General features: G+C 43.0%; 1 protein-coding gene across 3 annotated transcripts in view; it reads left to right on the top strand.

The window, feature by feature from the left end:
- Positions 1-13438, top strand: part of LOC140210390 (RNA-binding Raly-like protein) — a 1435753-nt gene extending 1422315 nt beyond the window's left edge. For all 3 annotated transcript variants that reach the window (XM_072279313.1, XM_072279310.1, XM_072279311.1), the window contains one exon: positions 9494-13438. In XM_072279313.1, coding sequence (XP_072135414.1) covers positions 9494-9496 — 3 coding nt within the window. In that variant the 3' untranslated portion in view covers positions 9497-13438. The remainder of the gene's footprint in view (positions 1-9493) is intronic.
- Positions 13439-13932: the final 494 nt, after the last annotated feature.

The raw sequence follows: 13932 nt of genomic DNA, 5'->3' as shown, positions 1-13932 counted from the left end.
GGAATTCTGCAGATGCTGGAAATTCAAGCAACGCACATCAAAATTCTCCTTTCCCCAATACTGGTTCCAATGTTCCCCAAACTCAGATCCACTTCTCCCACACCAATATTTGTACCATGCATTTATCTCTCTATCTACCAATTGCAAAAAGACAAAATGTATGGTGATATCCAGAAAGAAGGAGAATCCTATCTGCAGGCTGAGAATAAACGGGGAAGACATAAAACAAGTACAGAACTTTTGCTACTTAGGAAGCTGGGTGACATCAGATGGCAGGTGTGACATGGACATCAAAAGAAGAATAGGGATGGCAAAAGACACCTTTACGAGAATGAAGAGTATACTGACCAATACTAAACTAGGCATGACAACCCACCTCAGAGTACTGAAATGTTATGTTTATCCAGTAATGTTATATGGCTCAGAATGTTGGACAATATCTAGTAACATGAGAAAACGAATTGAAACAGCAGAGATGTGGTTCTTGAGGAGGATGCAAAGAATATCATGGACAAAACGAATATCTAACGAAGATGTCATGAACAGAGCAAACACAAAAAAAGAAATAATGTATGAGATCATGAAAAGGCAACGTAACTTCATTGGACGTGTGATTAGGAAAGAGGAGTTAGAATGCACGGTAATTATGGGAAAGATTGAAGGGAAGAAAGCAAGAGGAAGACAAAGACAAATGATGATGGAGACAGCAGCCAGAGAACTGGAAATGAATATCAATGAATTGATCCACTTGACCCGAAACAGGAGTATGTGGGCCATGGCAGTCAAAGCTCAATCTGTGCATGGCACCTGCTGATGATGATGATTTATCTCTCTGATCCTATTAACGGTGTGCCAATTTGCATGTGGCTCAGAGAACAATCCAGGGATTATTACTTTTTTAGTTCTGCATTTTCATTTAGTCCCTAACTGCTCAAATTCCTTAGGCAAAACCTCTTTCCTTTTTCTTCCCATGTTGTTTGTACCCACATGGACCATGACAGCTGAATCTTTCCCCTCCCACTCTAAGTTCCTCTGTAGGTCAGATAAGATGTCTTGAATCCAAGCATGAGGCAGACAACACAGCCGTTGGGACTCTCTATCCTTATGACAGGGAATTGTGTCTATTCTCTGACTATACTACTCCAAATCACAACCACATTCTCTTCTCTCTTCCCTCTTGAATAGCTCCTGGAACCATGGAACCGCAGTATGGTTGCTCATCCTTCCTACAGACCCCACTCTCATCCTCACAGAGAAATATTGTTTTGTAACTTCAAGATGTAAAATTAATCGGAAGGCAAACATGGAGCCAGGGATAACACGTCTACTTCGTTGTTTATTTTAGTGGGGCACAGCACTTTTTTTTCTTCAGACGAGAGTGGGATGTGGGGGGAGAGAAAGACATCTGAGTTTTAAACAAAAGGCCAGTCTTGTCAGGAAGGACATTATCCCACAAGAGTAAGAAATACTCCACAGCGTTTAAATCTTTAGACCTGAATGGGACAACTTAAAATTGACTATGCTGTGGATGTCTATATAGTAGTAATATTATACAGTGACATGCAAAAGTTTGGGCACCCCTGGTCAAAATTTCTGTTACTGTGAATAGCTAAGCGAGTAAAAGAAGGAACCGATTTCCAAAAGGCATAAAGTTAAAGATGACACATTTTTTTAATAGTTTAAGCAAGAAAACTTTTTTATTTCCATCTTTTACAGTTGCAAAATAGCAAAAAAAGAAAAGGGCCTGAAGCAAAAGTTTGGGCACCCTGCATGGCAGTACTTAGTAACACCCCCTTTGGCAAGTATCACAGCTTGTAAACACTTTCTGTAGCCAGCTAAGAGTCTTTCAATTCTTGTTTGGGGGATTTTCACCCATTCTTCCTTGCAAAAGGCTTCTAGTTCTGTGAGATTCTTGGGCCGTCTTGCGCGCACTGCTCTTTTGAGGTCTATCCACAGATTCTTGATGATGTTTAGGTCAGGGGACTGTGAGGGCCATGGCAAAACCTTCACCTTGCGCCTCTTGAGGTAGTCCATTGTGGATTTTGAGGTGTATTTATGTTTATCTTGTTGTAGAAGCCATCCTCTTTTCATCTTTGGCTTTTTTACAGACGGTGTGGAGTTTGCTTTCAGAATTTGCTGGTATTTAATTGAATTCATTCTTCCCTCTACCAGTAAATGCTCATTGCGGCCAAAAAGTTCCATTCAAAAGGTTCAAAGGAACATCTAAACAAACCTGATGCATTTTGAGGACAAGTCCATAAGACCATAAGACAAAGGAGCAGAAGTAGGCCATTCGGCCCATCGAGTCTACTCCACCATTTTATCATGAGCTGATCCATTCTCCTATTTAGTCCCACTCCCCCGCCTTCTCCCCCACCTTTGATGCCCTGGCTACTCAGATACCTATCAATCTCTGCCTTAAATACACCCAATGACTTGGCCTCCACTGAAGCCCATGGCAACAAATTCCATAGATTCACAACCCTCTGACTAAAAAAATTCCTTTGCATTTCTGTTCTGAAAGGGCGCCCTTCAATTCTTAAGTCATGCCCTCTTGTACTAGACTCCCCCATCATGGGAAACAACTTTGCCACATCCACTCTGTCCATGCCTTTCAACATTCGAAATGTTTCTACGAGGTCTCCCCTCATTCTTCTAAACTCCAAGGAATACAGTCCAAGAGCGGACAAACGTTCCTCATATGTTAACCCTCTCATTCCCGGAATCATTCTAGTGAATCTTCTCTGTACCCTCTCCAACGTCAGCACATCCTTTCTTAAATAAGGAGACCAAAACTGCCCACAGTACTCCAAGTGAGGTCTCACCAGCGCCTTATGGAGCCTCAACATCACATCCCTGCTCCTATACTCTATTCCTCTAGAAATGAATGCCAACATTGTATTCGCCTTCTTCACTACTGACTCAACCTGGAGGTTAACTTTAAGGGTATCCTGTACAAGGACTCCCAAGTCCCGTTGCATCTCAGAACTTTGAATTCTTTCCCCATTTAAATAATAGTCTGCCCGTTTATTTTTTCTGCCAAAGTGCATAACCATACACTTTCCAACATTGTACTTCATTTGCCACTTCTTTGCCCATTCTTCCAATCTATCCAAGTCTCTCTGCAGACTCTCCGTTTCCTCAGCACTACCAGCCCCTCCACCTATCTTCATATCGTCAGCAAACTTAGCCACAAAGCCATCTATTCCATAATCCAAATCGTTGATGTACAATGTAAAAAGAAGCCGCCCCAACACTGATCCCTGTGGAACACCACTGGTAACTGGCAGCCAACCAGAATAGGATCCTTTTATTCCCACGCTCTGTTTCCTGCCAATCAGCCAACGCTCTATCCACGTATGTAACTTTCCCGTAATTCCATGGGATCTTATCTTGTTAAGTAGCCTCATGTGTGGCACCTTGTCAAAGGCCTTCTGAAAATCCAAAGATACAACATCCACTGCATCTCCCTTGTCTAGCCTACTGGTAACTTCCTCAAAAAATTGTAATAGGTTTGTCAGGCAGGATTTTCCTTTAAGGAATCCATGCTGAGTTCTGCCTATCTTGTCATATGCCTCCAGGTACTCTGTAACCTCATCCTTGACAATCGACTCCAACAACTTCTCAACCACCGATGTCAAGCTAACAGGTCTATAATTTTCTTTTTGCTTCCTTGCCCCCTTCTTAAATAGCGGAGTGACATTTGCAATCATCCAGTCTTCCGGAACCATGCCAGAATCTATCGACTTTTGAAAGGTCATCGCTAATGCCTCCGCAATCTCCACAGCTACTTCCTTCAGAACACGAGGGTGCATTCCATCTGGTCCAGGAGATTTATCTACCTTTAGCCTATTCAGCTTCCTGAGTACTTTCTCTGTCGTAATTGTGACTGCGCACACTTCTCTTCCCTGCCACCCTTGAGTGTCCGGTATACTGCTGATGTCTTCCTCAGTGAAGACTGATGCAAAATACTCGTTCAGTTCCTCTGCCATCTCCTTATCTCCCATTACAATTTCTCCAGCATCATTTTCTATTGGTCCTATATCTACTCTCACCTGTCTTTTACTCTTTATATACTTGAAAAAGCTTTTAGTATCCTCTTTGATATTATTTGCTAGCTTCCTTTCATAGTTAATCTTTTCTCTCTTAATGACCTTCTTGGTTTCCTTTTGCAAGGTTTTAAAAACTTCCCAATCCTCTGTCTTCCCACTGATTTTTGCTTCCTTGTATGCCCTCTCCTTTGCTTTAACATTGGCTTTGACTTCTCTTGTCAACCATGGTTGCATCCTTTTTCCACTCGAAAATTTCTTCTTTTTTGGAATATACCTGTCTTGCACATTCCTCATTTCTCGCATAAACTCCAGCCACTGCTGCTCTGCTGTCTTTCCCACCAGTGTCCCTTTCCAGTCAACTTTGGCCAGTTCCTCTCTCATGCCACTGTAATTTCCTTTACTCCACTCAAATACCGACACATCAGATTTCGGCTTCTCTTTTTCTAATTTCATAGTGAACTCAATCATGTTATGATCACTGTCTTCTAAGGGTTCCTTCAACTCAATCTCTGTAATCACCTCCGGTTCATTACACAATACCCAATCCAGTACAGCCGATCCCCTAGTGGGCTCAACAACAAGCTGTTCTAAGAAGCCATCTCGCAGACATTCTACAAATTCTCTCTCTTGAGATCCAGTGGACTGTGGACTGATGAGTTAAAATAGAGCTTTTTGACCTCAATGAGCAAAGGTATGTTTGGAGAAAAAAGGGTGCAGAATTTCATGAAAAGAACCCCTCTCCAGCAGGGGGGGTGGATCGATCATGCTTTGAGCTTGTGTTGCAGCCAGTGGCACGGGGAACATTTACTGGTAGAGGGAAGAATGAGCTAATTCTGGAAGCAAACACCACACCGTCTGTAAAAAAGCCGAAGATGAAAATAGGATGGCTTCTACAACAGGATAATGAACCTAGACACACCTCAAGATCCACAATGGACTAAGTCAAGAGGTACAAGCTGAAGGTTTTGCCATGGGCCTCACAGTCCCCTGACCTAAACATCATCAAGAATCTGTGGATAGACCTCAAAAGAGCAGTGCATGCAAGACAGCCCAAGAATCTCACAGATGTATTCTATGTTGAATTGGAGTTTATAGCTAAGCAGGGAAGGGTGTTGTGTATTTAATATTAAAGTAATATTTGAGTAATATTGTAAAAATATTGTTTGATTAAGCTTTGCTTACATAATGCATTACTGATTACAGTATTTGTAAAAATAGATGAATGGCATACGTCATTTCGGCAGCATGACGTAAGCACACGCCTCGCTGAAAGTAAACAAAGTGGACATGTTCATCCTGGCTCCCACATTTTCCTTTTGATTAGTTTTTGAAGTTATAAAACATAACAGGACCAACAATCTCAGACATGTTGGGCAAGATCAAGAGCTAAGGCTCCCTCAGCACCACCTCTTAGATGCCCCTACCTGCCTCACTCACAGTCACATCCTCTTGTCCCTGGCCACAGACCAAATCTGGGGTCCACCAATGTAATGTTGTATGTTCTGTAAGGTATTTGATGAAGTCGTTCACAGTAAAGTTTGTGAAATTGAAGGCATGTTATTGAACTGGTTAAATTCTGCCTGAGTGCATGCCCAGGATCCAGAGAATGGGAAATGGAAGGTGCAGGCGGATTTGTGTCAGGAGCTCGGCAGGCTGGGTGACAAAACTAGAAAACCTAACATCCAAATTGGTGGATGACACAAAGATGGGCAATATTGCGAGCAGTGTAAATAGAAGAATTCAAAAGAACAATAAGATTAATCAGCCTTGCAGCTGGAATTCATTGCAGACAAATGTGGTACTGTGAACTGAAAAGAATGAGGAAAGATTGTTTTCCTCATGACTACAAATAGAGACATGGGGTATCCAATGAGATTGAGGGGCCATTGTACATGAATGGTTGAAATACCAAGGCTCATGGAAAGCTGCCATTTATATCAAGATAACTGAAATAAAAGAGGACAGAGATTTCAAAAGGGTTGTTTTAATCCTTAGCTGGGTCGCACCCAAGTTCAGAGAGCCTTTCTGTGCATCACATCTTAGGAAGAATGTACTGGCCAGAGTCAAACAGCGCCCTCAGCCCACTGAATGTATGCTAGGCACCAAGCATGAATTTACAATAGTCATAAACCAATCTAATTCTGTTCTCACACATTTCTGCCAATGCCCCAGGATTCTAACCTCATCTGTACATAAGAGAGACTTTACAGTGACTCAATAGTCAATCACGCTGTCTTTGGACCGTTGTCAGGGACACCCACCACCCAAGACATGCTCTCTTCTTTCTTCTGCCATCAGGAGCCTCAGGACTCGCATCACCAGGTTCAGAAACAGTTGCTAACCCTCAACCACCAGGCTCTTGAATCAAAGCAAGCAACTTCACTCATGTTCCCTTGGCCGTCATTGAAATGTTCCCTCAATAAATGGACTCACTTTCCAGGATTCTTCATCTCATCTTCTCAGAATTTATTATTGTTGTTTCTTTTTTTTTTGACTGTGCAGAGTTTGGTGTCTTCTGCACTCTGGTTAAGTGCCCTAGTTGGTTTGGCCTTTCATTGATTATGTTATAGTTATTATTCTATTATGGATTTATTGAGTATGCCCACAAGAAAATGAACCTCATGGACGTATATGGTGACATATATGTACTTTGATAATAAATCTACTTTGAACTTTGAACTTTTAAATTTTCTAGTGGGGTGGAGAAATGAAGGCAAAGCAACCAGGACAAACCCACACTGTCAAAGGGAGCACACACAACAGCACCAAAGGTCAGGATTAAAATCCTAAACCGGCGAAGTTGCAATAAACTGGCTCTGCATCATCCAGTGCATTATGTCCACTCTAAGCATCACAATTTAGAAAGTTTAGAGTGTTATGAGATTACCAGAATATTTGTGGGGGAGAATTTTAGCAAGAATGGGATTGTTCTACTTGGAATAGAATGGGCTAAACTGAGTAATGGAAGATACTGGAAATGGTGAAGGGTTCTCGTGGAATAAGTTAGAATTAGAATTGTTTTAGTGTTGTCACATGTGCTGAGGTACAGTGAAAGCCGGGTTTGATCAACTCATTGCACATTGCATTGAGGTAGTACAAAGTAAAGCAATAATAGATTGCAGAATAAAGTGTAACAGCTACAGAGAAATGCAGTGCAGGTAAACAAAAAGATGCAAGATGATAACAAGGTAAATTGTGAGGTTATGAGTCCAACTTAATCATACTAGGGAACCATTTAATAGTCCTATAACAGCAGGGTAGAAGCTGTCCTTGAAGAGTGGCAATAGAATCAGTAATCAGAGGCACAATTCATGTTGCTTAACCAAAGAAGCGGGTAGGGGAATGATCTCAAAAAAGAGATGTTCTCCGCAATCCACATCAGTGCTATATCACATCCAAAGATGACATATCTCTTGTAAGTATGTTTCCCAGAACTGACTGAGGGGTGGAGGACAGGAGAATTGCACAATATTTAAGAAGTACATAGATGAGCATTTTGAATCACAAAAGTGAAGAAGACTGTGAACTAAGTGTGTAAGTGGTACGAGTATGCATGGGGACGGTGTGCCGAAGAGAGATGTCTGACTAGTTGTGTTGCCGCCTGGTATGGAGCCTGCAAAGTGCAGGATCTAAAATGGCTGCAGAGGGTTGTAGACTCAGGCAGCGATCACAGGCACAACCCTCCCTTCTGTCAAGGTCAGCTTCCAGTTGTGGTGCTCAAGAAGGTGGTGTCTGTACTCAAGGAGCTTCACCATCCAGGACATACTATCTGCTCATAACCACCAACCGGGATGAAGGACAGGAGCAGAGGAGACCACACTCAGTGTTTTAGGAACAGCTTCTTCCCCTGTGCCGTCAGATTTCTGAACAATCTATAACTACCTCACTATTTATGTATTTGTTTCTTTGTTTATTGTAACTCACAGTAATTTTTATGCCATGCACTGTACTACTAGCACAAAAAAACAGCAAAATTGAATGAGATACAATCAGTGGCCTCCTGTACTTGACAAAGTGGTCATTGAGTGTTCCTTGACTTCTGCTGCTGTAGCCCATCCCCTTCAAGGTTCGATGTGTTGTGCATTCAGAGATGCTCTTCTGCACACCACTGATAGCTTTAACCATTCTCCTCTGACCCCTCTCATTAACAAGGTATTTTCAGCCACACAACTGCCACTCAATGGATCTTTTTTTGCATTTTGCACCATTTTCTGTAAGCTCTAGAGACTTGTGTGTGAAAATCCCTAGAGGTGAGCAGTTTCTCTGATACTCAAACCACCCCAACTGGCACCAACTATCATTCCACAGTCAAAGCCACCTAGATCACATTTCTTCCCCATTCTCATGTTTGGTCTGAACAACTGAACCTCTGGACCATATCTGCATCTTTGATGCTGCCACATAATTGGCTGATTAGAAGGGGCATCTGATAGAACAGCCATCAAGCAGCTGATGGTGAAAATAAATCTGACTCTGAATTCTGATTTCAGGTTTTGAAAGGTACTAACCTATGACTCTATAACTGAGAATAGTATTTGCAGCATTTTAGATCACAACTTTCATCTCTAACACTTCTAATGATGAAAAAGGTGCAACTTTGTAGTGTCATCCCCAGGTTATGAATGCCCGACTTACGGGTGCCCTGTACAGACAAACTTGGGATGGACTTTGCGGCTGCTACAGGGCTGCAGGCATCTCCTGCTGGGTAGGGACAGGACATTCCCCATGCATTCCCTCCCCCTCCCCTAGGCCTAACAATCAGGCATGTGTGGAGCCGAGGAGAGCCTGGAGTGCTGAGCAGATTCACTAAGTCAGTGAGGGCAGCTGGCAGCACGCTAACCACTTCTGCTCGTGATCTCTGTTACAGCTGTTTCTGCGATTCTGTCCCTTGTGTTCATTTCAGTGTTCATGAACAGAACTCTGTCATAACTGGGGAAGACACGTATCATCATTACTCTCTCTGTCCCCCTCTCTCTATCTCTGTCTCTCTCTTTCTCTGCCTCTCCCTCTTTCTTTCCATCTCTCTATGCCTGCCTTTCTCTCTTCCTCTCTCTCTCTCTGCATTACATTGACTGTCCTCATCTCCGTCTCTGTCTCTCTCTCTTTCTCTCTGTCTCTCTCTTTCTTTCTTTCTTTCTCTCTCTCCCTCCCTTTCCCTCTCTCCCTGAATTACAATGACTGTCCGTCTCTGTCTCTCTCTGCTGCTCTTTCACTTTCTTTCTTTCTTTCTTTCTCTCTCTATCTCTCTCTATGCCTGTCTCTCTCTCTCCCTGCATTACATTGACAGTCCATCTCTGTCTCTCTCTCTCTTTTTCTCTCTTTCTCTCTCTACCTGTATCTTTCTTTCTCTTTTCTCGCTCTCTCTCTCTCTCTCTGTCCCCTCTCCCTCTCCCTCTCTCCCTGCATTACATTGACTGTCCCTATCTCTGTTGTAATTACAGTGAATAACTGATGGCAGAGACACCAGACAACAGACAAGGCAAGAAGTGAAGAGGCAGCTGTAGCTTTCATCGAATCAACACCTGGCAGAGTTTGGGGATCCCTCTGGACAGTTTGGTGTCCAGTCACCTTTGGCTTCGGTGTGTACAATGCCTTTTGCTGACAACTCTGTCACCTCGCTTTTTGGATCTCACCAGTGCTTGGGACGACTGACCTCCCACTTGTATTATAGCTGTAAATTCTTTCCCCATTCCTTGTGGGTTTTTTTCAATAACATTTGTTCCCAATTCATAAGATTCTGGGAACATTTTCAGAAGTTGGTGTGAAGAGCGAATGTAATGCTTTTAGGAAAACTGGACGTTTTTAACTGTCTTGTTTTTGTTTACCTTTAAGCAACACCTTCTCTGTGTGTTCAGTGCTGACGTACAAAACAAGGAAGTCTTTAGTAACACAAAACTGAGAGAGTGCTGCCTTGTCAAAGGTGCTGTTTTGTTTTCAGATTAGATGATAACCCCAAAGCTTTCCCTGCCCAATCAGTGAGAAATATGACAAATCCTGTGGAACAACTGGATTGGCTGTAGGAGGGAGGTCACTCTAGTTTCCTACCCAATGTTTAACCCTCAACTGATCTCATTTAATGGATAAAGAGTCTGCAGATGCTGGAATCTGGAGCAACAAACAACAGAACATGGAACATAGAACAATACAGCACAGTGCTGGCCCTTCAGCCCATCATGTTGTGCTGACCCTTTAACCTATTCTCAGATCAATCTAAACCTTCCCCCGCACATAGCCCTCCATTTTTATATCATCCATATGCTTATCTAAGTGTTTTTTAAATGTATCTGCTCTACCACCTCCACGCACCCACCACTCTCTATGTGAAAAAAAAATTACCTCTGACATCCACCCTATACTTTCCTCCAATCACCTTGAAATTATGCCCCTCATATTTGTCATTTCCACCCTGGGAAAAAGTACCTGGCTGTCCACTGATTTTATGCCTCTTATCATCTTTTTTTCAAGTCACCTCTCACTCTTTTTCACTCCAGAGTAAAAAGCCCAAGATTGCTCAACCTACCCCCAAAAGACATGCTCTCCAATTCAGGCAGCAAGCTGGTAAATCTCCCCTGCAGCCTCTCTGAATCTTTCACAGCCTTCCTATAATGAGGTGACCAGAACTGAACAGCATATTCCAGGTGTAGCCTAACCAGTGTTTTACAGAGCTGCAACATTACCTCGAGTCTGTAATTTCATGCTGGATTTCATTCTGGCTGCTTAGCTTGGTGTGCAGTTAGTGCTTGGGAGCATTGTTCAGAGAGAGAATGAGAAGTTTGCCACATTAACCACGATGCCAAGAAGGAAGGGAGCCTGCACCAAATTGCCCTCAGTACCCACAGCCCTCTCTGTCTAGGTTCAGGGAAGAAGCATAATTAGTCACAGATCCGTGGCCATTCACTTCATAAACCCATTTCCCAACTAATTTCCCTGTAACCTTTTTTCATCCTACATAGCCATAGCACCACTCGCAACCCCCCCCCCCCGACACCTAAATTCTCCTATTGCCCACCCACCCACGGATGAGATGTGGTTTACACTGGCTAGTTAATTGCCCACTCATAGCGAAATGTCATGGAAACAGGCCCTTCACCCCAGCTGACCAAGATTCATATCTAAACAAGTCCCATTTGACTGCATCTGGCCCATATCCCTCTGAACTCTTCCTATCCATGTACCTTTTGAATATTGTTAACGTACAGTATCTGCCTCAACCACTTCTTCTGGCAGCTCATTCATATATGAACCACCCTCTGGTGGAAAAGCTGCCCTCAGGTACCTGTTAAGGCTCTACCCCTGTCACTTTAAACCTATGCCCCCCCAGTTCTTGATTCCCAAACCCTGGATATCCCTGTACATGCTCCTCATGATTTTATAGACAATCTCTAACATCACCCACTCATCTCCTCTGCTCAGATGAAAACAGTCCCAACCTGCTCAGCCACTGGGTCTGCTATCTGCCCTCGAGTCCCGGAAACATCTTTGTAAATTTCCTCGGCACTCTCTCCAGCTTCATGACATTCGAGTGACCAAGACGGAATGCAGTAGTCTGACAATAAACCGCAGCACCCAAAGGAATCACAGATGGTTGCAGATGAAATGACCAAACTCCAGGCCATTATTGCACCTGGCGGTGTAAGGCAGCAGCACTACCCTCTGCACCACAGGACCACATGCTTTGTTGGAGTTGCCCATGAACTATGGGTGGAGAGATCTTGGAAGACCCGCCATTGACACTTGGTAATGGGCTCAAGGCATCAGAGAAGAAAATGGCAGGCAGTAAAGAAGAGGGAGGAGGCTGAAGACAGGAGGGGCCATTCAGCCTCTCGTAGCTGTTCCACTCCACCACTGGATCATCCTCAACCTGTACCTCAGCTCCGTTTAACCACCTAGCCTCCATATTCAACAAAAAAGTCATTTAAATTTGTACATTTCCAGTGCTTTTAGAGGAGAGAATTTCAAGTTTCCACTTGGCTTTATAAACATCATCCCAATTGGCCTCACTGTAAATGAAAAAATAGACTGCCTTCCTTTCTAGTTTCCCAGTAGCCAACCACTTTAATGTCAATCTCCATTCCACTCTGACATGTCAATTCACGGCCTCCTCTACTGTCACAATGAGTCCACTCTCAGGTTAGAGGAGCAACACCTTATATTCCATCTGGATAGCCTCCAAACTGATGACATGAACATCGATTCCTCTAACCTTTGGTAATTGTTCCCTCTCTTCTCACTTCTTCCATTCCCCCTTGGCTCTGATCTTACTTCTTCTCCACACCTGCCTAGCACCTCCCCTTGGTGCTACCATGATCAACACTCCTCTCCTATCAGATTCCTTCTTCCTCAGCTCTTTACCTTTTCTAAATAGCGCCTTCCAACTTCTCACTTCAACCTCCATCACCCACCGACCTAATTTTCTTACCTGGCCTCACCTATCATCAGCTTCCCCTCGCCCAACCTTCTTCTAGTTCGTCCCTCGTCCTTTCCAGTCCTGATGAAGGCTCTCTGTCCCAACATCAGTTGTTTATTCCTTTCCATAGATGCAGAGTTCCTCCCGCATTTTGTACGTATTACACTAAATGTTAAAGTTATAGGTCATTTAAGATATTATCATGTTTGCTGAGGCCTTCAGAGACGCAAGAGATTCTGCAGATGCTGGAAATCTTGAGTAACACTCACAAAGTGCTGGAGGAACTCAACAGATCAGTCAGCAGCTATGGAGGGAAATCAATTGTTGACGTTTTGGGCCAAGACTCTTCGTCAGGCCTCATAACAAAGAGTCAGGGTCCGAACCATTGACTTTTTATTTCCCTCTATAGATGCTGTCTGACCTGCTGAGTTTCTCAAGCATTTTATGTGTATCACTGAGGCCTTTTTTTTTCAGCAATACCTTTTTGAGGTTATCTCCAAACAAATTGACCTGTGGCTTTCATCTGTAAAGTGGGATAATGGAATAGAATAATGTTACTGTGTGTCTAAGCACAATCCTCTTCTTGCCTATAGTCACCTGAATGGTGATGCTATGCAAGAAGAGAGGGTTTGGGAACACGTGTTTTATGTATGTTTAAATGTAAAGGAATGTTCAGTGTTGCCTCCTCTTAGTTCATCATTTTAATTTTGAAGCACTTGTTTCAGCTTGTGGCAATTCATCTCTTTCCTTCTCCTCTTCTCCTGCACCCCTCCCATGCCCTCACTTTGTGAGATGGTGAGATCATTGAGGTATACCCTCGTACAAGATGCTTCAGCTTCAGTTTTGGCTCTCACAATGAATATTCGGGATGTAGGAACATTCGGATTATGGGAATATGTTGACCAAATGGAGATCCTTCAACTATTTTCATGATAATGTTCAGAAAAAATAACTGCTTGAAAAAAAAATCACTATACCATCCATTATCCAGACTGATGGCAGCTTGTTCTCTGTGCTCAAAGTTCAAAGAACAATTATTATCAAAGTATATATACTATACAACTTTGACATTCATCTCCTTACAGGCAGCCACGAAACAAAGAAACTTAATAGAACCCATTAAAAAAAGAAGAGTGTCAAACACCCAGTGTGCAGGGGAAAAAGAAACAAATTGTGCAAATTAAAGTTCAGCACAGAGAAGGGTAAACCTGGACAGTTAGATGTGAAATGGGTTTGTGCAACATTGCTGTATAAGGGCCGAAGTCACCATTGATTGGTTTTCAATTAACACGCTCATTCAGAATCCTGAGATACCAGCTCTGGTTACGTACAATCGTGGATGCTTGGATACGTAACACCGTTTCCCACCTTTTTACAATTGGTCACCTTATCCAAAGCACAACCTTCTGAACCATTTGGAAAGCCAGCAGTCTTTTCCACGTCGCCAACATTTTGTTTTGGATTAAATTCAGA

Source organism: Mobula birostris, chromosome 15, assembly GCF_030028105.1.
Source record: "Mobula birostris isolate sMobBir1 chromosome 15, sMobBir1.hap1, whole genome shotgun sequence".
Taxonomy (NCBI): domain Eukaryota; kingdom Metazoa; phylum Chordata; class Chondrichthyes; order Myliobatiformes; family Myliobatidae; genus Mobula; species Mobula birostris.
The sequence above is the reverse complement of the archived record's forward strand: the minus strand, read 5'-3'. Positions and strand labels throughout refer to the sequence as shown.